This window comes from Schistocerca nitens, chromosome 5 (assembly GCF_023898315.1).
Source record: "Schistocerca nitens isolate TAMUIC-IGC-003100 chromosome 5, iqSchNite1.1, whole genome shotgun sequence".
Classification (NCBI taxonomy): domain Eukaryota; kingdom Metazoa; phylum Arthropoda; class Insecta; order Orthoptera; family Acrididae; genus Schistocerca; species Schistocerca nitens.
This window is the reverse complement of record NC_064618.1, coordinates 490,698,756-490,726,107: the sequence shown is the minus strand read 5'-3', so window position 1 is coordinate 490,726,107 and position 27,352 is coordinate 490,698,756. Positions and strand designations below refer to the sequence as shown.

At 44.1% G+C, this 27,352-nt stretch overlaps 1 protein-coding gene across 1 annotated transcript in view; it reads left to right on the top strand.

Annotated features, from left to right (window-relative positions):
* The window catches only part of LOC126259176 (peroxidasin), a 242,549-nt gene that overhangs the window by 93,353 nt on the left and 121,844 nt on the right, over positions 1–27,352 (top strand). Inside the window, exons 8-9 of the mRNA XM_049955745.1 lie at positions 10,759–10,914; positions 23,083–23,419. Of these exons, the coding sequence (XP_049811702.1) occupies positions 10,759–10,914; positions 23,083–23,419 (493 nt within the window). The remainder of the gene's footprint in view (positions 1–10,758; positions 10,915–23,082; positions 23,420–27,352) is intronic.

Sequence of the window (27,352 nt, the reverse complement as noted above, 5' to 3'; positions counted from 1 at the left end):
GTTCATCCGTCACGTTCCGTTGAAATTTTTCAAACAGATCCTTTATTGTATCGCTTTTCGGTCCTTTGGTTACATTAAACCTCCGTTGATGGTTCAAATGGCTCTGAGCACTATGGGACTCAACTGCTGAGGTCATTAGTCCCCTAGAACTGAGAACTAGTTAAACCTAACTAACCTAAGGACATCACACACGTCGATGCCCGAGGCAGGATTCGAGCCTGCGACCGTAGCGGTCTCGCGGTTCCAGACTGCAGCGCCAGAACCGCGCGGCCACTTCGGCCGGCAAACCTCCGTTGAAAACTTCGTCTTGTTGCAACAACACTGTGTTCTAGGCGGTGGAATTCCAACACCAGAAAAATCCTCTGTTCTAAGGAATAAACCATGTTGTCTACAGCACACTTGCACGTTGTGAACAGCACACGCTTACAGCAGAAAGACGACGTACAGAATGGCGCACCCACAGACTGCGTTGTCTTCTATATCTATCACATCACTTGCAGCGCCATCTGTTGTTGAAAATTGTAACTACTGTAATTTCGAAAGTTTGTCCGCCTGAAAATGTACTGTTGTCCCAAGCATATTGCAACAAACGGTGTATTTCTATCGCTGCTCGTTTAGTTTTTATTGCAGTTTCAAATATACCGGTCATTTTTGAAACACCCTATATACAGGGTGTTACAAAAAGGTACGGCCAAACTTTCAGGAAGCATTCCTCACACACAAATGAAGAAAATATGTTATGTGGACGTGTGTCCGGAAACGCTTAATATCCATGTTAGAGCTCATTTTAGTTTCGTTCTTCCACCTACGCTCAATGGAGCACGTTATCATGATTTCATACGGGATACTCTACCTGTGCTGCTAGAACATGTGCCTTTACAAGTACGACACAACATGTGGTTCATGCACGATGGAGCTCCTGCACATTTCAGTCGAAGTGTTCGTACGCTTCTCAACAACAGATTCGGTGACCGATGGATTGGTAAAGGCGGACCAATTCCATGGCCTCCACGCTCTCCTGACCTCAACCCTCTTGACTTTCATTTATGGGGCCATTTGCAAGCTTTTGTCTCAACCGCGGTACCGAATGTAGAGACTCTTCGTGCTCGTATTGAGGACGGCTGTGATACAATAAGCCATTCTCCAGGGCTGCATCAGCGCATCAGGGATTCCATGCGATGGAAGGTGGATGCATGTATCCTCGCTAACGGAGGACATTTTGAACACTTCCTGTAACAAAGTGTTGGAAGTCACGCTGGTACGTTCTGTTGCTGAGTGTTTCCATTCCATGATTAATATGATTTGAAGAGAAGTAATAAAATGAGCTCTTAACACGGAAAGTAAGCATTTCCGGACACATGTCCACATAACATATTTTCTTTCTTTGTGTGTGAGGAATGTTTCTTGAAAGTTTGGCCGTACCTTTTTGTAACACCCTGTATAAGGCACTCACTCGCGCTATCGTTGTAGTTCGCCGCTTGTCCTCGGAAGATGCCTTCCGCAGTCGAAGGTGAAACGTCAGTGGAGAGATTTATGTATGGACCACGGCATCTCAACCCGGAAGTGTTAAGTAATGACGGCCCGTTGCTGTTCCATTTCATCGGTCTGGATAGTGGGCCTACCACTTCGCTGTTTTACAGCGTCTTTCGAAGTACCGACTACATTGTCTAACGTTTCTTCACTCGTTACTGTAGTCCCATCAATTACAGCTCATAATGAATTTGAACACTTGTAAATCACTCTTTACACGTAAACGAATTACAGCCCGAAACTGGGAAGAACGACGATTTACGAGGTCAATTTTGTTTGCTTTCACCCATAGTCGAACGACAACTGAACCAGAAGAATAACATCCTCGGCTTCGTGAATATTCAACAGATGGCGCTGCAACTTTGTTCTCAGTTAGCAATATGTAAATTCCCGGCAGCGACCCTTACTTTTCGAAAATAGCTCCTAATAAATTAGTGGTAACCATTAGGTCCCCCATCCCCTATTCCTTAAGAAATCTAAGTACCAACTTTTAAGAAATGTTGGTTTTTTACGCAACTTAATGTGTATGTGATATTATTTCCTGAAATGTATTTTCTGACAAAAATCCCGAAATACACTGAAAAGGAAGCAGGCGGGAGTGGCCGAGCGGTTGTAGGCGCTTCAGTCTGGAACCGCGCGACCACTGCGGTCGCAGGTTCGAATCCTGCCTCGGGCATGGACGTGGGTGATGTCCTTAGGTTAGTTAGGTTTAAGTAGTTTTAAGTTCTAGGGGACTGATGACCTGAGATGTTGTTCCATAGTGTTCAGAGCCATTTGAACCATTTGAACACTAAGGAAGGGATTCTATTTGTGTCTATCTGCTCTGCATAGAAACTAACAGTTTTTGATAAAACTTTACGTAGTTTTCGTGTTAGATTTCTTAGTGTTTTCTTGATCGTTTAGAACAGAAAGCGCCCTAAAACCGTCTTTTGTTTGTTTCGCGGCCGTTAGCCACTAGTCACTTGAATCAGCAGTTGTCTTGTGACAGCCAGAGCGAGTGCACCAGCAGCAGCGAGTACTGTTTGTATAAAGCGTTTATTTTGCATTTTGTTTACGACCTTCCACTAAGGAAGGGATTCTATTTGTGTCTATCTGCTCTGCATAGAAACTAACAGTTCTTGATCGTTAGGAGAGAAATTTATTTTGTACTTATTTGCTGCGCTTAGCTTTTAAATAGTTTTTCTGGGAAAACCTAGCGTAGTTTTCGTGTCTCGTATTTCAGTGAGTGTTTCTTGATTATCAGAGTAGCTCATCAGAAGATTATCTTGGGAATTTGTCACCGTATAGAGTAGGGTAAACATAGTCATGTGTAGGGACTGTGGTTGTTGTGAGCGGACGCAAGGAGAATTGGCCACTCTTCGGGGGCAGGTGGAGGCTTTGTCTGTTAGGCTCATCGAGCTCGAGGCGCAGGCGTCGGCTCGTAGTGGCGTTGGGGCAACTGTGGTGAGACCTATGCCTACTTCGGTGGCCTTGGAATCACATGGAACCCCTGATGTCGCTGCGTCTTTCGGCAGTGAGCATCTTACCGGTCAGCCATCACTCCAGGGTGAATGGCGGACAGTGGTGGGCTCGCGCGTGCCTGGCCGAAAGGCGAAGGTGGGATCTGGCCGCGTGGCAGCTGCCTTACCCCTTTCCAACAGGTACGGGGTGCTTCCTAGTGGTGATGACATCGTTTCCGAGCCACCACAGGATGCCTCGCCTGTTGGGCCAGTGGCCGATTCTCCGGCAAGGTCCCGACAGTCACAGAGGGCGGGCCTATTAGTTATAGGGAGCTCCAACGTTAGGCGGGTTATGGAGCCCCTCAGGAAAATAGCGGGTAGGTCGCGGAAGAATGCCAGTGTGCACTCGGTGTGCTTGCCGGGGGGTCTCGTCCGTAATGTGGAGGAGGCCCTTCCGGCAGCTATTGAACGCACTGGGTGTGACCGGCTGCAGATAGTAGCACATGTCGGAACGAATGACGCCTGCCGCTTGGGTTCTGAGGCCATCCTTGGTTCCTTCCGGCGGCTGGCTGATTTGGTGAAGACAACCAGCATCGCACGCGGAGTGCAAGCTGAGCTTAATATCTGCAGCATAGTGCCCAGAGTCGATCGCGGTCCTCTGGTTTGGAGCCGTGTGGAGGGTCTAAACCAGAGGCTCAGACGACTCTGCGACTATAATGGTTGCAAATTCATCGACCTCCGTTATTGGGTGGAGAACTGTAGGGCCCCCCTAGACAGGTCAGGCGTGCACTACACACCGGAAGCAGCTACTAGGGTAGCAGAGTACGTGTGGCGTGCACACGGGGGTTTTTTAGGTTAGAGGGACCCCCCCTTGGGCGAAACGATAAAATACCTGACGGCTTACCAGAGAGAACATCAGAATCGTTGATAAAGAACGTCCGTCCTCAGAGACCAAAAACAGGAAAAGTTAACGTAATATTGGTAAACTGCAGGAGTATCCAGGGCAAGGTTCCTGAATTAGTATCGCTTATTGAAGGAAATAGTGCGCATATAGTATTAGGAACGGAAAGTTGGTTAAAACCGGAAGTGAACAGTAACGAAATCCTAGACACAGAATGGAATATATACCGCAAGGATAGGATAAACGCCAATGGTGGAGGAGTATTTATAGCAGTAAAGAATTCAATAATATCCAGTGAAGTTATTAGCGAATGCGAATGTGAAATAATCTGGGTTAAGTTAAGTATCAAAGGTGGGTCAGATATGATAGTCGGATGCTTCTATAGACCACCTGCATCAGCAACCGTAGTAGTTGAGCGCCTCAGAGAGAACCTGCAGAACGTCGTGAAGAAGTTTCGTGATCATACTATTGTAATAGGGGGAGACTTCAATCTACCAGGTATAGAATGGGATAGTCACACAATCAGAACTGGAGCCAGGGACAGAGACTCTTGTGACATTATCCTGACTGCCTTGTCCGAGAATTACTTCGAGCAGATAGTTAGAGAACCAACTCGTGAAGCTAACGTTTTAGACCTCATAGCAACAAATAGACCGGAACTTTTCGACTCCGTGAATGTAGAAGAGGGTATCAGTGATCATAAGTCAGTGGTTGCATCAATGACTACAAGTGTAATAAGAAATGCCAAGAAAGGAAGGAAAATATATTTGCTTAACAAGAGTGATAGGGCACAAATCGCAGAATATCTGAGTGACCACCATCAAACGTTCATTTCTGAGGAAGAGGATGTGGAACAAAAATGGAAAAAATTCAGAAACATCGTCCAGTACGCCCTAGATAAGTTCGTACCGACTAAGGTCCAAAGCGAAGGGAAAGATCCACCGTGGTATAACAATCATGTACGAAAGGTACTACGGAAACAAAGAAAGCTTCATCATAGGTTTAAGAGTAGTCGAATCATAGCTGATAAGGAAAAGCTGAACGAAGCGAAAAAGAGCGTAAAGAGAGCAATGAGAGAAGCATTCAACGAATTCGAACATAAAACATTGGCAAACAATCTAAACAAGAACCCTAAAAAGTTTTGGTCATATGTAAAATCGGTAAGCGGATCTAAATCCCCTATTCAGTCACTCGTTGACCACGATGGCACCGAAACAGAGGACGACCGAAGAAAGGCAGAAATACTGAATTCAGTGTTCCGAAACTGTTTCACTGCGGAAAATCGTAACACGGTCCCTGACTTCAGCCGTCGCACGGACGCCAAAATGGAAAATATTGAAATAAACGATATCGGAATTGAAAAACAACTGCTATCACTTAGTAGCGGAAAAGCATCCGGACCAGACGAGATACCCGTAAGATTCTACAGTGATTATGCTAAAGAACTTGCCCCCTTTCTATCAGCAATTTATCGTAGATCTCTGGAAGAACGTAAAGTACCTAGCGACTGGAAGAAAGCGCAGGTCGTTCCCATTTTCAAGAAGGGTCATAAATCAGATGCGAATAATTATAGGCCTATTTCGCTTACGTCAATCTGTTGTAGAATAATGGAACATGTTTTATGTTCTCGTATTATGACGTTCTTAGATAATACAAATCTCCTTCATCATAACCAACATGGATTCCGCAAACAGAGATCATGTGAAACTCAGCTCGCCCTATTTGTCCAAGAAATTCACAGTGCCGTAGACACTGGCGAGCAGATTGATGCCGTATTCCTGGACTTCAGGAAGGCATTTGATACGGTTCCGCACTTACGTTTAGTGAAAAAAATACGAGCTTACGGAATATCGGACCAGGTTTGTGATTGGATTCAGGATTTCCTAGAAGAAAGAACACAACATGTCATTCTTAACGGTTCAAAATCTGCAGATGTAGAGGTAATTTCGGGAGTACCGCAAGGAAGCGTGATAGGACCTTTATTGTTTACAATATACATAAATGACTTAGTTGACAACATCGGTAGCTCCGTGAGGCTATTTGCAGATGACACGGTTGTCTACAAGAAAGTAGCAACATCAGAAGACTCGTACGTACTCCAGGAAGACCTGCAGAGGATTAATGAATGGTGCGACAGCTGGCAGCTTTCCCTAAACGTAGATAAATGTAATATAATGCGCATACATAGGGGCAGAAATCCATTCCAGTACGATTATGCCATAGGTGGTAAATCATTGGAAGCGGTAACGACCGTAAAATACTTAGGAGTTACTATCCGGAGCGATCTGAAGTGGAATGATCAAATAAAACAAATAGTGGGAAAAGCAGGCGCCAGGTTGAGATTCATAGGAAGAATTCTAAGAAAATGTGACTCATCGACGAAAGAAGTAGCTTACAAAACGCTTGTTCGTCCGATTCTTGAGTATTGCTCATCAGTATGGGACCCTTACCAGGTTGGATTAATAGAAGAGATAGACATGATCCAGCGAAAAGCAGCGCGATTCGTCATGGGGACATTTAGTCAGCGCGAGAGCGTTACGGAGATGCTGAACAAGCTCCAGTGGCGGACACTTCAAGAAAGGCGTTACGCAATACGGAGAGGTTTATTATCGAAATTACGAGAGAGCACATTCCGGGAAGAGATGGGCAACATATTACTACCGCCCACATATATCTCGCGTAATGATCACAACGAAAAGATCCGAGAAATTAGAGCAAATACGGAGACTTACAAGCAGTCGTTCTTCCCACGCACAATTCGTGAATGGAACAGGGAAGGGGGGATCAGATAGTGGTACAATAAGTACCCTCCGCCACACACCGTAAGGTGGCTCGCGGAGTATAGATGTAGATGTAGATGTAGATTCTTTACAGGTTGAGAGGGCATGTGCTGTTATTTCATTGACTATACAGAACTCCGCAGTTTGAGCCCTGTTATCAATGTGCCGTTGCACCCGCTGTGTCCTGGGTGCATGAACTGTTTCGGTTGGGAAGGGAATTAAAGAGCCATTGTACCCTCTCACTTAAGATTGCCCGCAACTACTAAAATGGTCCTTGATATCCTGAATATTGGCACTGGGACGGAATTTTCGTCCGCACTGGTAGAGGTATTTGGGGAGATTTCTGGCCACCGGAATGCGTCAGCGTCACGCAGACATTTCACAGAGACACAGATCATGTGTGGACGATATTGTCACATGAGAGGTGACACATGAGGACGCAGGATGTTCGTGACATACCGATGTGCCGCCAGTATATCCTCAGTTATTATCAGCTGCGATCTAACGTCGCACCCCATTTCTGCCCGCACATGACTCTAGGAGAAATACCGATGCGCCTCTCCAAAACATTGAAAGAATGGAAACTTTCCCCAGACCGCCACCATACTCACCGACGACAGTCATCAGGAAAAGTGCAGAAGAACGATTTATCGCTGATCACAATACCACACCATTCATCCTCAAATGGTTCAAATGGCTCTAAGCACTATGGGACTTAACATCTGAGGTCATCAGTCCCCTAGACTTAGAACTACTTAAACCTAACTAACCTAAGGACATCACACATATCCATGCCCGAGGCAGGATTCGAACCTGCGACCGTAGCAGCAGCGCGGTTCCGGGCTGAAGCACCTAGACCCGCTCTGCCACAGTGGCCGGCCATTTGCATCAGTCCATGGTTCCCGGCCAAGGCATCACTCCAAATGCAGCCGTTCGTGTTGCAGTACTAACGCATGCGGCGGTAATTCTCTAGTTCAGCTGCTGTTAAAGTGCGCGTCATTTATGACGGCGGCCGAGTTTAGGTCCGTTCTGCGCATCTGACGTCACAAAACACAGTCAGCCAATGAACAGACAACGACGTTGCCAGAGCTCGACTGCAGTGCAGAGCACAGACGAGTGTCTTCAGTTTTAGAAACATTGAGTCATAAATAAAGTAATTGAACAAAAGTAATGTCTTGATAGCAGACTTTCTTTTATAGAAAGTTTGGAAAAAGCGTTCTTTATACCAGTTGCTTCATATTCTATTAATTAATTAAACCAAACAAGCAATAAGCCTCCTAATTCAGGCGATAGCAAGGAAAGGTGTTTGTATCATTCTCACTAACCGCTTTTTCGCAATAAAGAACAACGATAATTGTTTATTTCCTGTTGTACTTCGACGAAACGTGAGTAATTCATAGTCATACCAACAGTGTTTGTCGGTATTTTGTGTGATATTTTAACATCCTCCGGTAGCGAGCTGCGTTAGCGTAATGGTTAAAGTGTATGGCTGTAAAGCTAAAGGTTTTGAGTTCAAACCTCGTTTGGTGCTTAATATTTTCTGTAATTTTATTCGTTTGAATGAAATTTTTTTAAATTTCTAGTGGCAACTAAAATCGACCATACGAAAGTATACGCTATGGTCTTTTACCTCTGCAAACTCTTCAAAATTTCGTGCAGTAGTTTACTACATCTAATGCTGCACAATAACTGCGTTGAACATCGAAACAAAATTAAGTCTTTTATGGGGGGAAGGTATCAGTCATGAAGATGTGTCAAAACCAAATTTTTGGTCCAAATAGTTTTTGTGAAATCAAATGATAAAGTGTGTCAAAGCAGTCGAAAAACCATGTGTCTGCACAGGCGAACCGTGCGATGATGGCAAAATCGCGCACATCGCGGAATGCGGGGAGCACGTCTCTGTAGCCGCGAGAGGGTTAATGCGGCCGTGGTGGCTTTACTTCATAAACTGCGCGCTCCCCCCTAAACGTAAGTTTGCGAACTATACTATGGTGCTGCTTCTCTTGGCGCGTACAACTGGCAACGCAGCAATCTCCCGCGTCTTGGCAGGCATGCGTGAACCGCCAAGATAAAAGAATTGAACTATAATTCCCGAGCAATGGTGCGGCATGAGACACCATGTTTCAGGGAGTCAATTACTTGTTTTCGGATGGGAGGCAGTGATATGAAGGGGTTACGACGTCCTTCCTGCCTTATTGTGGTTATATGTGGTCGACCGGAACCTTGACGATGAGTATGCTTGCTCTCATGTTCCCATGCAGTACACCATAGTGCCACTGCCACATCCAAGTGCCCCATAAATCTGAATATTGCACTACTCAACCCTCCGGCTAAATGGAGACCCACAATGAGGCTACCTTCAAACTCTGTCAGGCACTGACAGCGCTATCTCACATGAGTTCACAGTATCTCTGTGGTCTTCACAGCTGTCATTCTATATTTAATGCTGTTCATACGCCTTCTACAGGGTGTCCCAGGAGGTATGGTCAGTCTTCCGGGATATGACTGGAATTATCATTTGAGGCAAGGAAGTCTGGCGAGCGTCGGTTCTAAAATACATACCTTCTTCTTCGATACTGTGAAATAGACCTCTTCTAATGCAAGTTCTTTGCTTTCCGTATTTTGGGAAGATGTGGTATGGTCCAGAAGAAGAAAGTATCTACTAAACAAGGGCCCATGTTTACCGGGCACATTTTTTTTTTTTTTTTTTTTTTTTTTTTTTTGTTTTGATCAGTGCTACCTCTTCTAAAACTATGAAACGCAAAGAGCCTGCGGTAGAAGAGATTTGTTTCACAGTACTGAGGATGTGCTCTTAGCTCTTTGAGTATACATTTTAGAGACCATTTTTTCTTCAAATGACCGTTCCTGTCATATACGTGAATATTGACCAATCATCCTGAAACATCCTGCATACCCTACCATACATCAAAACCACATTATATACGAACAACACTAGTGCGTTCTGGTAGCCGTTTTATTTGTCACACTCAATTGCAAATTTAATCATTTGCATAGCAATTGAAGGTGTGTGCGTTTACGAAGTTACACTGACATGCGACCATGTCTTCTGGCTGCCTCACTCTGTCAGGCTGTGTATTGGTCGTAAAATTATATAATTTTGAATTCATAATCAATGGTACATGCGGAGACTGTGCGTAAAATTGAATTGTGCGAATAGAGTTGGTGGTAAGGAAGTAATAATTTAAAACCTCTTGCCTGATGCTGTAGTTTTACTGCATGAACAGTCAAAATGTAGTGAGATATAATTTTTTGTAGTTCATTATTTTGCGGTGGTTTCAAGGAGAGAAGTCGTTGAAAATGTTTGAAATCATGTATAAAGTTAGTTGGAAGTTGCTACGTGCTCTCTTTCTGAAATACAAAATAAATATAAACTGGGTAATTCAAATGCTGAGTTATCCTTCTTCACAACATATACACAGTTTCTAACTTTAATACTTATTGCTTTAGAGCTTTAACGTAAGATTATACTTCTAAATGAGTGGATTATGTCGGTATTTTAAACTTTTGAATCGGGTTAGTAATTACATGAAGTAACTGCAAATAAATTTTTGCTTTCCCTAGAAGTGGATAGATAAGCAACGTGCAACTGGAATTGCGCAACCACTCTAGCCGTTGGGTCTTACATACACACCAACTGACCTACCGACCGACCACTTTCTTGTACACCTTACATACTCAGCAATTACATCGCCACCTAGTCCCCGTGGGAATGAAGTAGGTAAGTATCCAGTTCGTGTATTATTTGGAGTATTTTGTTTATCGCGCACACAGACAACCGACGAACATAAGTCGGAAAGTTGGGGCGACAGCACTACACACGACACTATTTCGTGGGTAAGTATTGGCAGCTGTCGGGTGATTGGTGTGGTTGGTGGCAGGGGGGGGGGGGGAGGGGTGGATGCCGGGTGGTCACACCCGATCGACAGAAGAGTTGGTCGGTCGGTTGGCCAAAACGCCTACACACGCCCAATTTGTCAGTCGGTCGGTTGATTGGTGTGTATGTGAGGGCCTTTGGTAATATGTAAGTACGATGAAGCAGACACGCCAGCGAGTGCGTAACTAACGCGAAACTTGTTGTGGCATACAGTTGCGCCGTCGTTCACCACCCGGCCGGACAACCTGACCATCAAGAGCGGCGCGCACGCAGAGTTCCGCTGCGTGGCCGACGGCTCGCCCGTCTACACGTGGTACCGCGACGGCCGCGGCATCAGCCCGGGCAACAGGATCTCAATCTTCAGCGCAGGTACGTACGCACTGTGCTGCGCTCTGGCTCTTCGCTTGCTTTCGAAAATTCTAGAGCCTTATGAACGTCTGCTTGTATGAAGAATCCTTCAGCTGTCAAGCTGACCGCAGTACTGCCCACAACTGTTGAACGCTGAGTGATGGAGAATTCACACAGACATCACAGTCATGGAGACAGCTACACAGGCTGGACAAGCCTGCTGTTTGTAAAATTTTTATCATTTCCTTACTCAAAAATCAGCCTGTAATGCTAATTCTGAAAATTACTTTCTTGTTATACCACGTCCTGATTTTTCACAGAATAAGATGTCGTATTTTAAGGATTTAAATAACTGAAGCACAAATACGTGGGGGCGTTCAGCAAGCAATGCAACACTTTTTTTTCCCCGGAAGCTTGTTTGTTTTATTCAGGACTCCTATGCAGCATATTATTCCCCACTCCTTCAGCTAGAAAACCGTATTTACCCACATAATCTCCGTTCAATGTGATGGCCTTACACCACTTTACTGCGAAGGCCTATGTGTCAACATGGTATCACTCCACTGGGCGGCCTCAGAGCCAACATCTTGCAGCATCAGCAACATCTCCACGTGCTGCTTCCCGCGAAGTGCATCCTTCATTGAACCAAACATATGGAAGTGCGAGATCCGGTCTGTAAGGTGGATGAGTTCCGTGAAGTTTCGTGAGCTCATCTCGGACACACGTCCTTTCTACATGGCCCCTGCCCGCCTCAGCATCGCGACCTCTCCACGTCTCAGTCACGACCGGACACCAAGCGGCAGTTCCAGCGCTGGAAAAAGCCTCCACACCTGAGGGACCTATTCGCGAGCGCACAATACGTGACAAGAAAATAGTGTCACGAGTATTTCGTCGCCGGTAACTATACAGTTCGGCACATGGATTACACATGCCAGTTCTTCGAACTTCGACTGCCTCTCCTGGTCTTAGGCGGGTACTACTTACTTCATTGTCTCACGACGCTCTCGAAGACCATCTTAGAAACCAACGCTGTCGGATGTGCAGACTTCTGTTTCCTTTACAGTCATGGACAAGAAGTTCGTTTGCATTTTTGTGGCGACGAATACACTGAATTCGTTTCTTCAGTTTCCTGAGGGTAGCACAATATAGTTGTACCATGAGGGAGGAGACCAAACAGAATAACCCCCAACCAAACAGAATAAGTCCCAGTAAACAGTCGTCATGGTTTAAGCAGCTGAGGATGTTGAAACGTCCCCTTAGAAAAATTAATGAATTACTGTGCTGATAAACCTCTCACATTATTTGAGTTTCAGACAGCTGAGCAGAACTGAACTTACTCAGACATTTCGCTCTTTACCTATTCTGATCAACACTAAACTGACAGCCAATATTTTTAGCGCAACGCAATCTGACTTTCAATAATCCCTACAAGAGAATGGCCCTGGCTAACATTAACCTATACGTTTCACAAATCACTTACCTCACAAAAATCTTCGTTACTCGAACTACTGCAAAACAGCGAGCGCCACTACTGCCAGCTAAATAAAAGATTCAAACTACTGAAGGCACTAACTACTGATAGGCATAGTCAGCAAATGAAAGATTTTGATAGAGAACAAACAATGTATTTACCTTAATAGTGTTCAAAAGTCATAATATATATATCAGTTCATGATATCCAATATTACAAATTTACTCTTTCTGATGGACACACGTCCAGATCGTCCGCTCTCAAAATTCTGCCATCTCTCTCCCCACATACACCACTGCTGGCGGCTCACCTCCATCTGCGCAACGCTACGCGCTGTTCACAGCCAACTGCCCAACACTACAATAGCGAAGAATGTTCCAACAATGCCAACCAGCCACAGACTGCACACAGCACATCCAGTGATTTTCATATAGAGCGCTACGTGGCGTTACCAACAAAAAACCTAAACGGTCTACTTGCAATGTGACATTGAACTTTTTCTTCGAGGGAGTAGTGGCTTGGCGCTGCTCCATGGGCTTATTTTTTCAGTTAAAAGTGATGAGCCAATGTTTCATCGCCTGTGACGACGTTCGACAAAAAATTGTCACGATCAACTTCGTAACGCTCAAGCAGTTCCGCACAGACTGTTGGTCTCTTGCTAGGCAGCGAGGAACCCGGCGGGCACATACCTGGTGAACGAGTGTGTCAGCACCAGCAACAGAGACGCCAAGTTCTGCAGCGATGTGTTTGGTTGGGATCCATCGATCACATCAAATGAGAGTTTACGCACGTTCCAACATTGCAGGAGTCACACCTGTGTGGCGATAGCCGGCGCGCGGGAGACCGGACAGGTGTGCGGGACCTTATTACGATTATGTCAGACACCTCGCCCAACGACTCAACGTCCTTTTGTTCACTGCCAGATCTACGTAAACATTCTGCAGGCGCCTATGAACATCTGCGATGCTCTGGTTTTCCCCCAAAAGAAGCTCAATTACGGATTTCTGATTGGAATACACCTCCGTAACAGACACCATTTTGAAGGTTACTGGTACAGTGCCAACATCTTCGGAACTTAGTGTAACTATAGGGGGCTGAAGGGGAGTATTCCACGATGTGCGACAGCAATTTCCTCATGTTTTCAACCGAAACTGGACGAGAAACAATTTGTTACATTATTCTTGAATGCCCATTTCAATGAATGTCTGTGTTTTTATAATTATTGTTTTATTTTGAGGCATGTATTAAAATGCTCTCTAAAGGTCTCTTATCAACGTTCTGAGTCTTCTACCACAATGAATTTTCAAACTTTGCCCTTTTCAGTTTCGTCGTATAACTTTCAACCATACTGTCACGCTTCAACTTCCAACAATAGTCGAATATAATATTTCAATACCATCTTCTCTAATACCCTCTCTTCATCCTTTTTAATGCTCTAGTGGATACGTTCTCCGTACACATCACTATAATCCCCGATTTTCAGTGAAGCAGTCAGAGTGAGTGTGTGGAGAGTGAACTTTAACACTGGTGTTGCAACTCTTGTTGCAATCTTCCAACACGGCTTTGACAGTGTTGTGATATGGAAGTTTTTCTCTTCCTAGGAAGTTCCAGTATCAGAGCTGAAGGCAGCCAATGCATCTTTTCCTCTAACATTCGTTGTGTTCTCAAATTCGTACTGGCCGGCCGAAGTGGCCGTGCGGTTAAAGGCGCTGCAGTCTGGAACCGCGTGACCGCTACGGTCGCAGGTTCGAATCCTGCCTCGGGCATGGATGTTTGTGATGTCGTTAGGTTAGTTAGGTTTAACTAGTTCTAAGTTCTAGGGGACTAATGACCTCAGCAGTTGAGTCCCATAGTGCTCAGAGCCATTTGAACCATTTTTGAAATTCATACTGCGTCATCAACTTGTGAAACTGAGGATCAACAAAATTTCCAGTTATCATCTTTTCTTGCCTGATGGAGGGAAAGTGGATAAGAAATTGCTTAAAGCTAAAGCCGTCTTATGTAAGAGCTCTTACAAACTGCTTCAGCAAATTCATTTGGATGAGTATTAATGAAAGCAATATTTCTTGAAGTCTACCAGCATTCAAGAAGTTTATAGTGCCGGACACAAAATGTCTCCGATTAGGCCAGCTTTTGCACGCCAATGCTTTTCTTTGCCTGGCAACTCCACTCACATATTAAAATCCAACACGGCATGTACATTATTCTGCTTACACGTCACCGTAGCCGGGATCGCTAAAGCACACGTGTGGGGTGGCACTCGACTCAGAGGTAAGACAGTTGGAGTCTTTGCTGGTGGAAAATTTTCTCTGCCTTTGGGGCAATATGCTGAATTAAATTACAAATCTCTCCGCCTGTCTCGAGAAGAGATGGCATGTGGCGCTGTATATGGTGATCCGTCTGTCGGATGGGGAGGTTGAGCACGGTGGTCTCCTTGGTGCTCTTGCAGAGGAGCAGGGTGTCCGCCGGAAACGGTTTCAACCTCTCCCTTCAATGCATCCATGACAACACAAACTCAACAGCGCTCTGTACAAGTACTCACCACACTCGTTCACACTACACAGGTACACGCTCGATTTTGCGTAACATGTCGGAGTAAGGCAACGGCAAACAACTTTCACTATGACCTGCCTAGAACGGCCATGCAGGATTCCTGCATATGTTCGCCTAAGCTAATTTCCAGAGTATGGACCGAGCGAGGTGGCGCAGTGGTTAGACACTGGACTCGCATTCGGGAGGACGACGGTTCAATATCGCGTCCGGCCATCCCGATTAAGGTTTTCCGTGATTTCCCTAAATCGCTACAGGCAAATGCCGGGATGGTTCCTTTGAAAGGCCACGGCCGTTCTCCATCCCTATCCTTCCCTAATCCGATGAGACCGATGACCTCGCTGTCTGGTCTCCTTCCCCAAACAACCCAACCCCAGAGTATAGAGATGCTTCGATTTGTTATGAAAGTACTGTATGTGACAAAAGAAAACTAAGAACGGCTTTGAATTCACCATAAAAATTATTTAAGAATTCATATTTATTTTCAATCGTCGGATATTATACCTGGTGCTGTTGCAAAGTAGATTGAAGTGGTAGGTATTTGAGGGCAATGAACGGAATTTAAAACCTTGTTCGTACCCTGTAACCGTTTACTGTGGAGAAACGTACATAACTTCCCAGAATATCCTAGATTCTCGAGGAAAGGACATTTTAAGAACAAATTTATCCTAAGAGGAGGAATTCGTAACAAAATCGATCAAGTGAATTAATGGGCGCAGAGAACCAAAAAAATGTTAAAAAAGGATTTTCTACTCCACACTATGTGATCAGAAGTATCCGGACACCTGGCCGAAAATGACTTAAAAGTTCGTGGCGCCCTCCATTGGTAATGGTACAATTTAATATGGTGTTGGCCCACCCACAACTTCTATGACATCTTCCACTCTCTCAGGTATAAGTTCAGTCAGGTGCCGGAAGGTTTCTTGGGGAATGACCGCTCATTCTTCACGGATTGCGGCACTGAGGAGAGGTATCGATATCGGTCGGTGGCACGAAGTCTGCGTTCCAAAACATCCCAAACATGCTCTATCATTCAGGGCAGGACTCTGTGCAGGCCAGTCCATTACAGGGATGTTATTGTCGTGTAACCATTCCGCCACAGGCCGTGCATTATGAAGAGCTGCTCGATCGAGTTGAAAGCTGCAATCGCAATTACTGAATTGATCTTCAACAGTGGGAAGCAAGAAGGTGCTGCAGGCCTGAGCCGTGATAGTGCTATGCAAAACAACACGACCACACCATAACACCACCGCCTCAGAATTTTACTCTTAGTACTACACATGCTGCCAGACGATGTTCACTGGGCATTCGACATACCCACACCCTGCCATCGGATCGCCACATTGTGTATCGTGGTTCGTCACTCCACATAGCGTTTTTCCACTGTTCAATCGCCCAATGTTTACGCTCCTTTCACCAAGCGAGGCGTCGTTTGGCCTTTACCAGTGTGAGGTGTGGCTTATGAGCAGCCGTTCTACCATGAAATCCAAGTTTTCTCACCTCTCGCCTAACTATCGTAATGCTTACAGTGGATCCTGATGCAGTTTGGAATTCCTGTGTGATGGTCTGGATAGATGTCTGCCTATTACACATTACGACCCTCTTCAATTGTCGGCAGTCTCTGTCACTCATCAGACGAGGTCGGCCTGTACACTTTTGTGCTGTACGTGTCCCTTCACGTTCCCAGTTCACTATCACATCCGAACAGTGGACCTAGGGATCTTTAGGATTGTGGAAATCCCGCGTACAGACGTATGACACCAATGACACACAATCACCTGACAACGTTCGAAGTCCGCGAGTTCCGCGGAGCGCCCCATTCCGCTCTCTCACGATGTCTAATGACTAATGAGATCGCTGATACGGAGTACCTGGCAGTAGATGACAGCACAGAGCAGCTGATATGAAAAACGTATGTTTTTGGATGTGTCCGCATACTTTTGATCACATAGTGTATAAAGCTGATCACGATGTTTACTTCCAGCAACGGCTGTGTACAGTTCATTTTCTCCCACGCCGCCATTCAATCTTACTATCCAGTATTACAAGACATCCAACAATAGTCATTTGGATGATGCTATCGAGTGCTCAAAAACTCCCAGTATTGATAATGTCGAGAAAGTCGAACATATTTTCGACGATACGCCATACGTCAGCACCAGCGTCCCATACACAACAGGGTTCGCTGGACACATTTGCAAGTTATGGCAGAGGACAACTTCCATGAGAGGAGAAAAAATGTAGTATTGACCATAAGCGACTTATATTGGCAAATATCAAAATAGCATCTAAGTATAGTACACAAAATTCCAAAGTATTATATTACAATCCTCATGATAATCAGTACTCAAGTATTATAAGTATCTCATTTGAAGACGTATGGCAACATTGACCTAACAATAGCTATGAGAATATATGTAATTTTGCTGGTACATCACTGATGACCTGGACCAAAGTACCACACATAATACGACCTAGACCACACATATGTAACTTATGTATTCTGACATGGTTGTCACATTTTCTTGTATTTTAATTTATTTTATTGTTATCTATATTAGTTAATTCTTATTGAAAAAAAATTCTCCCACTGTTCCACTGGTACATCAGGTAAGAAAAGCTGAAGAGAAAGCAGACCACAAAGGCTACAAAGTCTAAACGTGCCGCAAGGCAGATAACGAAATGACAACGATTATGTTCCGTTACCCAGAGACTCACTCCTCAGAATCTTGAAGACGTCTGCATTAGATACGAAAACTCCTCAAATAACAACACAGAACTATTACAAATACAGTATCTAAAGTTAAATTTATTGGAAATGCTACCAGTCCCTTCGAAATTCACCAGGAGTCAGACAAAGAGACAGTCCCTCAGCACTACTACTCAACTGTGTGCTGGAAACAATAATAAGAGAATGCAAAACATAGCAAGACAAACGAAAAGACAATAGCTCAACAAAGCGTAGTAAATCGAAAGAAGTAATAAATTGCTTAGCCTTTTCAGACGATCTCGCAATCATAGATGGAATAAGGAATCCAGAGGATACCTGGGTGAAAACATAAACAGAAAATTGAAAAATTAAATGAAAAGTATATATATGAAATTGAGAAAGCTGTACAGTAAAAAATATGTTGCTAAAGATGTTAAATTAATGCATTATAACACTGCTGTAAAGCCATAAGTCCTCTACGGATCAGAAACACTATTTCTGTCCGGATGCAAACTGGCATTAAAACTTTTGGAAAAGATAGAAAGAAGAAGTGTTGATACGCAACTGCATTGAATCGGTTTTACCCTTTCGTGAACGGGAGTGGTCAGTGCTTTTCTCTGTTCACGTGACTGTCAGTGGAGCGCCGTCTATTCTTTGCCCAGATTAATCGTAAGTGAATCAAACTATTGTCCGTTTCAGGAGCTCAGCATTCCCTGACACTTAGCTAATGGGTATATGTCCGCTATTGTTTGATTTTAGCTAGTCAAATATTTTGAGCAGTTCTTAGGTACCATGACATTTTGACCCATGCAGATAGTTTCCGACTCATTAAGGTCATTAGACAGAATATGATGACACTGGATGATGTACTTAAAATCCGCATTATCATCTCATACGCTACTACACCCAGCCTTAATGCAACCTTTGACTGATTTGACATAGTTATAGGTGATACCCTTAGCCTTAGGGTTGGTATACATTTCATTTTGAGATTTATGTTCAGACATATAGGTGGCCTCCTATATTTCTGTTTTTCTTCTTTCCTTTTTATTCAGTCGATTCCACTTGGTATAATTCTGCATAATTGTATAGGACTTAGATGTAGGGAGATAGACATTTTGATATACAGAGACCGAGAATCTTCTTTGTAACCATGACTATATGAGGCAGCTACTGGCGTTGCATTATTCCACTCAGCACAGTGTGGGGTTGTCCTACATAAGGGTCCTAATGAAGTGCCTACGATGACCAGGTGTTTGATGATTTTATAGTACGACTGCATTGGTTTACTTCGTGAATGCAATTGGGTTTTAAGACACACTCTTTTATGCTTTTTATCGTAAATATTGCGGCAGCTGTTTGTCGTACCACACACAATACGACCTAGGTCACACATATGTAACTTATGTATTCTGACATGGTTGTCACATTTTCTTGTATTTTAATTTATTTTAGTGTTATCTATAGTATTTAATTATTACAGAAAAGGGAAAAAAAATTCTTCCACTGTTCCACTGGACATACGAATGTATGCAGTACATTTGATGTGCTACATGGCCTATTACAACTGTGTGGTATGGTTTTATGAATATTATACATATGTTCATATATCATGCTATATTCGAGTAAAACAGTGAGAACTATTAACGACAGCATGACACAGGCAGAGGCATATGTGCCCTAATGTTACTCATAATTTTGGTTATATACAATATGTTTTCTGAGCCACTTAGATAGTTAACATGATACCTGTCAGTTATAAATGTATGTTCTATATTTTTTATAATAGTACATTTCTTCTACTCATTGTACAGGGGCCTGAAGATGGCATCAATATAACGCCGAAATTGGTAGCACATAGAAGTTCATAAAATAAAATAAATTTCTACAATACATACGGCTGTTGGTAAATTATTGCATCAAGAAGTTCGTGCCAGCCGTCGTCTCACGATCCATAATGGATCAACGAAGATATTGTTTCTCTGTTGAATTACAAACCTCTTTAAAATCAACAAATGTTAGCACTATTTTTATAGGATAGTAGCAAATCCGGAAATGCTTTGCTGTTGCAAAGTACATATGGGAATTTGGATATATGTCCTCATTTCCTTCTCCTTCTTCTCCCCCTCTATGTCCATATCGTCACCCCTGCTCTTTCCATGTACTCCTTCCCCTCTCTCTGATCTCGAGTCTTGTTTACTGTTATCGCAAATTCAAAATCCGTATTGGTGTTCCGATCATAAACTGGTAAGCGGTAAGCGCAACTTTTCTGTTTTCTGTGAAAACGTCTGCCAGAAACGTCTGCCAGGACATTTTTGTTTATATAACTTTTGTTTAAAAATATATTTAATTCATGGGAGAAAATTTTTTTCTAATGATTTAAATGCCGCACTATCGTCGTTAAAAGTGATTTGCAAAAGAAGAAAAAACCGCACGTAATCCCAGCAGGGCAAACCACAGTACTTTATTCCCCGTATTCAGTTTCAACAGAAAACCTGTACATTGTTGATTGAAAAAGTATATTGTCTATGTCCATATAAATATTAAATAGAGTTTCCTTTAAAAATTGGAGTTAAATTGATCAAGAATTTTTCGAGATCTTTCATACCTACTTTTTCCATACCGAATTTTATATGTTATATACGAGAGTTGACTGAAAAATAATGCTTCCATCTTCGTAACTCTTCAACAGTTGGCAACACTGGTATGCGGCAGGTACTGGCTTGTTCCCTAGCCTCTTCTCTATAGCCCCAGATGTCGGGAAGCCTTAGTATTGAACGGCCGTGTTGTTACTGGGTAAAGTATGGAACCCTGCGCAGACGGTCGGTCAATGCTATTTAAGCAACGTGCAGTAAGTGAATACTTGACAGCAAAAGGTGTCACCCCAAAGGAGATTCATCAGAGAATGAAAGCCGTTTATGGTGATTGTGTTGATGTGAGTGCTGTGCCTCGTTGGGCGTGTAAGTTTAAAGGTGTTGAGACGGGAACATCTGACCTGCGTGACAAAGAGTTCGACTTCCTGTGACAGCAACCACAGCAACCACCGAGTATCACAAGCAAAATGTTCACAGATTGATTCAGGATGATCGTCGTATCACTCAGAGAGAAATTGCTAGCACAATCGGCATTTCAAAGGAGCGTGTGGGTCACATTATTGCTTTCCTTGTCCATCGGAAGATCTGTGTACGATGGGTACCCCGGATGCCAATTCCTTAAACGAAAGCGCACAGACTAGAAATTTTGTAGGATCTACTCTCGCGTTACGAGAATGAAGATGACGCCTTTCTCCATTCAATTGTGACAGGAGATGAAACGTGGGTACACCATTACTTCCGGAAGATGAAACGTCAGTCTATGGAATATCGACACAAAGACTCGCCCCAGAAAAAGAAATTCAAGAAGCAGCCCTCAGCTGGAAAAATCGTGCACATTGTGTTCTGGGAAGCAGATGGTGTTATCCATGTTGATTTTCTTGGCCGTGGAAGAACAATAAATGCAGTGTTATATCACAACGCTGCGAACTCTGAAACGACGGCTATCAAGAATCAGAAAGGAAAACGGAAATGTTTTACTGCAGCATGACAATACCAAACCACATACTTCATGTGCCACTACAGCAGAACTTCAGAGACTGAATATCACCACCGTACTGCATCCTCCATGCAGTCCAGATTTCCGATGAGGAAAGACGATCTGCGGGTGCATCATTATGCTTCTGATGAAGACGTTGGGAGAACTGTGAGACTCTGGTTGCGGAAACACAGTGTCGACTTCTTCCGTGACGGCTACAGAAAACGTGTGCATCGTTGCCAGAAATGTATCCAATAGGATAGTGATTATGTGGAAAAATGAATACTAGTAACTAAAGACCACATTCTAAGGATTATTTCTGCTTTTTATTTATTATAATATTCCCATCCAAACCCAATTAACGATGGTGGAGGCATTATTTTTCATTAAACCCTCGTATATTAAGAAGATAGAGCCTACGTCCATCCAAAGATTTATTGGGGTAACGTGTAAAAAAACTGAAGTAGATCGCTGACGTACTTTCCCAGATTTTTGGTAACAATGATCCCCCTTTCTGTATTACCTACGTACTTATACGTTATAAGACTAGGTGTTCCTGGACACGGTTTTCTGTGGCGCAGTCTGATTAAATGGAAAAGAGAAAGGACACGTTTCTACTACTGTGTGTATGATAATTGCATATACGTCCTAATTTCCTTCTCCCCCCTGCCTGTATCCATCTCCTCTTCCGCCTCTCTTTGTCTATCACCTCCTCCTTCGTCGTCGCTCTGGCTAGCGCCTCCTCCCTTTTCTGTCAATCCATCTTCTCCTTCTCCCCCCCCCCCCTCCGACTCCTAACTTTTCATCTCGCCCTGCTCCCTCTCTCTGCCCCTCTCCATCGCTTCTTCCCTCTTTCAATGTTAACCTTTTCCTCTACCCCTCCATCTCCTCCTAACCCCTTCTCCCTTCCATCTCTTCCTTTCCGCTTCCTATGTCGATTTGTACTGTATGTATTGTTTGTTAACCGGAGGCCTAGAAACGATGGAGAGGCTCCGTCCCCGCCGCAGCCGCAGTGGTCCACAACCCCACGACGACTACAGCAGTCCACTTCACCCCTCCGCCGCCCCACACCGGACCCAGGGTTATTGCGCGGTTCCGCCCCCGGTGGACCCCCGCAGGGAACGTCTCACACCCTATGTTTGCGTGGTAGAGTAATGGTGGTGTACGCGTACGTGGAGAACTTGTTTGCGCAGCAATCGCCGACAAACTGTAACTGAGGCGAAATAAGGGGAACCAGCCCGCATTCGCCGTGGCAGATGGAAAACCGCCTAAAAAGCATCCAAAGACTGGCCGGCTCACGAGACCTCGACACCGCCGGGCGAATTCGTGCCGGGGATCAGGCGCTCCTTCCCTCCCGGAAAGCCGTGCGTTGGACCGCACAGCCAACCGGGGGGGGGGGGGGGGGGCCTCCTATGTCCATTTACTCACACTCCTCTGTTCATCACCTACTCCCCCCTCTCTCCTATTACTGCAAATTCAGATTCTGTAGTGGTATTCTAAACATAAGCTGGTGAGTCAGTGTAATGGGATACGTTGCTAACAGAAGTCTCAAGTTCGTTTGTCCAACTTCTTAAATCTCTGAAAGTTATTCAGTGCTTCATTTGAAATTTTGACACAGCATTGCATCCAAGTACGCGCCTGTTTTTTATACACCTACTGGAGCTCCATGTAACATTCAAGATGGAATCCGTTACTTTAGATGATATAAGATTTTGCACAACGAACATTTATGTTTGTATTTTGTAGAAGATTTTCATATCAACATTAAAATCGTAGGCATGGGTAACACGTTAAAGTGCGGGTGATTGCAAGTGATATCTTCCGCGGGCTGTGGGCAGTGGGTGGGGTGGGGTGGTCTGTAACTGAGGAGAACGTGTACCGCCCACAGGTCAGGTGCTGCGCGTGGAGCACGCCAAGGAGAGCGACTCGGGCGTGTACGTGTGCCGCGCTCAGAACGAGGCGGGCAGCTCGGAGTCGGCTGCGCGGCTCACGGTGACGCCCTACACCTACCCGTCGGTGCCGGCGCCCACTACGCCCCCGCAGCTGGCGGGCCCCGCAGCCGCTGCCGGCTCCGGCGAGGCGCCGCGGCTGCTGGTGGCGCCTTACGACATGGAGGCGGCCACGGGCGGAACCCTGGAGCTGCCCTGCCGCGCGCAGGGCCGGCCGCGGCCCGTCATCAGCTGGACGCGCGACGGGCGGCCCATCCCGCAGCTGCCAAAGTACAGGTGGGCGTGCTCTCTGCGTTATCGTCTTCACTTTGTGTGAAATACCCAAGGGAAACTACGTTTGGACAAATAAGTAGGGCAACATACAGGGTGTTTCAGGGAGAGAATAAGGGAACAATTGACAAGAATGGGGGAAAGACATACAGTAGAAGAAGCAGAATGGGTAGCTTTGAGGGATGAAGTAGTGAAGGCAGCAGAGGATCAAGTAGGTAAAAAGACGAGGGCTAGTAGAAATTGGTGACAGAAAAAATATTGAATTTAATTGATGAAAGGAGAAAATATAAAAATGCATTAAATGAAGCAGGCAAAAAGGAATACAAAAGTCTCAAAAACGAGATCGACAGGAAGCACAAAACTGCTAAGCAGGGATGTCTAGAGAACAAATGTAAGGATGTTGAGGCTTATCTCACTAGGTGTAAGATAGATACTGCCTACAGGAAAATTAAAGAGAACTTTGGACAAAAGAGAGCCACTTGTATGAATATCAAGAGCTCAGATGGAAACCCAGTTCTAAGCAAAGAGGGGAAAGCAGAAAGGTGGAAGTAGTATATAGAGGGTCTATATAAGGGCGAGTTACGTGAGGGCAATATTATGGAAATGGAAGAGGATGTAGATGAAGATGAAATGGGAGATACGATACTGCGTGAAGAGTTTGATAGAGCACTGAAAGACCTGAGTCGAAGCAAGGCCCTGGGAGTAGACAACATTCCATTAGAGGTGCTGACGGCCTTGGCAGAGCCAAACCTGACAAAACTCTACCATCTGGGGAGCAAAATGTATGAGACAGGCGAAATACCCTGAGACTTCAAGAAGAATGTAATAAGTCCAACCCCAAAGAAAGCAGGTGTTGACAGATGTGAAAATTACCGAGCTATCAGTTTAATAAGTCACGGCTGTCAAATAATAACGCGAATTCTTTACAGAGCAATGGAGAAACTGGTAGAAGCCGACCTCGGAGAAGATCAGTTTGGAACACGTGCGGCGATACTGACCGTACGACTTATCTTAGATGCTAGATTAAGATAAGGCAAACCAATATTTCTAGCATTTGTAGACTTACAAAAAGCTTTTGATAATGTTGACTGGAATACTCTCTTTCAAATTCTAAAGGTGGCAGGGGGAAAATACAGGGAACGAAAGGCCATTTCCAATTTGTACAGAAGCCATATGGCAGTTATACGAGTCGAGGGGCATGAACGGGAAGCAGCGGTTGGGAAGGGAGTGAGACAGGGTTGTAGCCTCTCTCCGACGTTATTCAATCTGTATATTGAGCAAAGAATAAAGGAAACAAAAGAAAAATTCAGAGTAGGTATTAAAATTCATGGAGAAGAAATAAAAACTTTAAGGTTCGCCGATGACATTGTAATTCTGTCAGAGACAGCATAATACTTGGAAGAGCCGTTGAACGGAATGGACAGTGTCTTGAAAGGAGGATATAATATGAACATCAACAAAAGCAAAACGAGGATAATGGAATGTAGTCGAGTTAACTCGGATGATGCTGAGGGAATTAGATTAGGGAACGAGACACTTAAAGTAGTAAAGGAGTTTTACTATTTGGGGAGCAAAATAACTGATAATGGTCGAAGTAGGGAAGATATAAAATGTAGACTGCCAATGACAAGGGAAGCGTTTCTGAAGAAGAGAAATTTGTTAACATCGAGCATAGATTTAAGTGTCAGGAAGTCGTTTCTGAGAGTATTTGTATGGAGTGTAGCCATGTATGGAAGTGAAACGTCGAAGATAAATAGTTCGGACAAGAAGCGAAAGAAGCTTTGGAAATGTGGTGCTACAGAAGAATGCTGAAGACTACATGGGTAGATCACACACCTAATGAGGAGGTATTGAATAGGATTGGGGAGAAGAGGAATTTGTGGCACAACTTGACTAGAAGAAGGGATCGGTTGGTAGGGCATGTTCTGAGGCATCAAAGGATCACAAATTTAGTATTGGAGGACAGCGTGGAGGGTAAAAATCGTAGAGGGAGACCAAGAGTTGAATACAGTAATCAGATTCAGAAGGATGTAGGTTGCAGTACGTACTGGGAGATGAATCAGCTTGCACAGGATAGAGTAGCATGGAGAGCTGCATCAAACCAGTCTCAGGGCTGAAGACCACAACAACAAAACAACAACAACAGGTTGTTTGCGTTAAGAGCGTCCAAAAATTAACGGGGGTTAGAGGATGTTCCACTGAACAATATGAGGTAGGGATCGTGGTGTCCGAGAAGCCAAATTAGGGAGATAATAGGAATAAGATCACATCACTGTGTACTTTTTTATTTACATTACTTAACTGCAAATACCATCAGTGACACAATGAACGTATCATTTGTACTGTATCTTACAAAATATGCTGAAACTAACTGCCATGGACCTTAGTGCAAGCATGACATTGGCGAACAAGATTCTGAAGCATAGTGATAAATATACATGGTGCGTTTCGAATCAAATCACAGGCAGCTGCAATTCTGGTAACTAATTCCATCTCCGTAGCCACAGGGGTTTCATACGCGTATGATTGTAGATATCCCCATAGGGAATAGTCAAGTGGATTCAGGTCAGGTGACTTCGCAGGCCATGGAATAGGACCTCGTCTTCCAGTTCAGCGACCTGAAAATACTGTACGGGCACTGTTCCATAGTACTGTACTCTACGTCTGTGGACCTCAGTGAGTAATGAATGGGTATGTCGTTGATTCATAGCCCTTCCGTCATAGGATAAAGTAAACACGATACAATAGATCCGACTTACGGACAAGTAAAGTAAACAAAACCTACATCGTGGCTTCCTGCTAATCAGGCTCGCCCTACTTGTTTTCTTGCAGCAAATAAAGATTGTACATGTAAATGAAGAGCACAAAAAAATGGCTCTGAGCACTATGCGACTTAACTTCTGAGGCCATCAGTCGCCTAGAACTTAGAACTAATTAAACCTAACTAACCTAAGGACATCACACACATCCATGCCCGAGGCAGGATTCGAACATGCAACCGTAGCGGTCGCGCGGTTCCAGACTGTAGCGCCTAGAACCGCACGGCCATTCCGGCCGGCATAAAGAGCACAGTAAACTTCTAGGAATGTTAGTTATAAATAAGCTTGAAGACATTAATGGTAGATAAAGCGGTAGACAATTTTACTGTAAACGAATTTAATGTCCCATGCAACGCGCTGAAAAATTAAGTTCCAGGAAGAAACAGAGTTGCAGCAGGTGTTGTAGTCAATGGAGACCAAGAACAGGAAATCCTAAATTATCCTTTTGAAATGGAAAAGTGATTTTATGGATTTACAGTGAATGCCCTACAAAAGTTAGCAATTGATAGAACGAAACAAAATAGTGCATCATTTCTATACTAATAATGTATACGAGACAGTGACTAGACTGTGCTCTTAAGTAGGGAGAAGTGGTCACTTGTAAGCCTTCGGAGAAATTCATTAATTCCTGTATATTACTTTCTTTTCACTTAAAATTATTTGGTACGGAACCTTAAAGTGTAAGACGCAGTTAACAAAATGGAAACCAACAGAAAAAAGCAAGTAAACTGTTCGTTAATTGAAAAGGAATTGTTATGAGTGTTAATGCATTTATCCCCCTATGAGGCAAGACTGTCAACGACTTCTTTGGAAAATGTTTGCGGTTGCGTACGGAACCATAACTGTTCCAGGCGTGCATCTCTTCATACTAAGCAGCTAGACGGCCACGAATGTCTGTCTTCACGGATCCAAAAATATGGAAATCGCTAGGGGAGAAGTAGGGAGGATATGTAATGGCTTCCCAGAGAAACTTCTGCAGCGTAGTGGAAACAACCATGAAAGAACGTAGGCGGAAAGTTTCTTGGCAGATCGTTTCGAATTTGCTGCAGGAAATTAGCTAGGAACCTATTACATACGCTTCATGCAGTCCCGACTTCTCGTCATGTGATTTTCATATTTT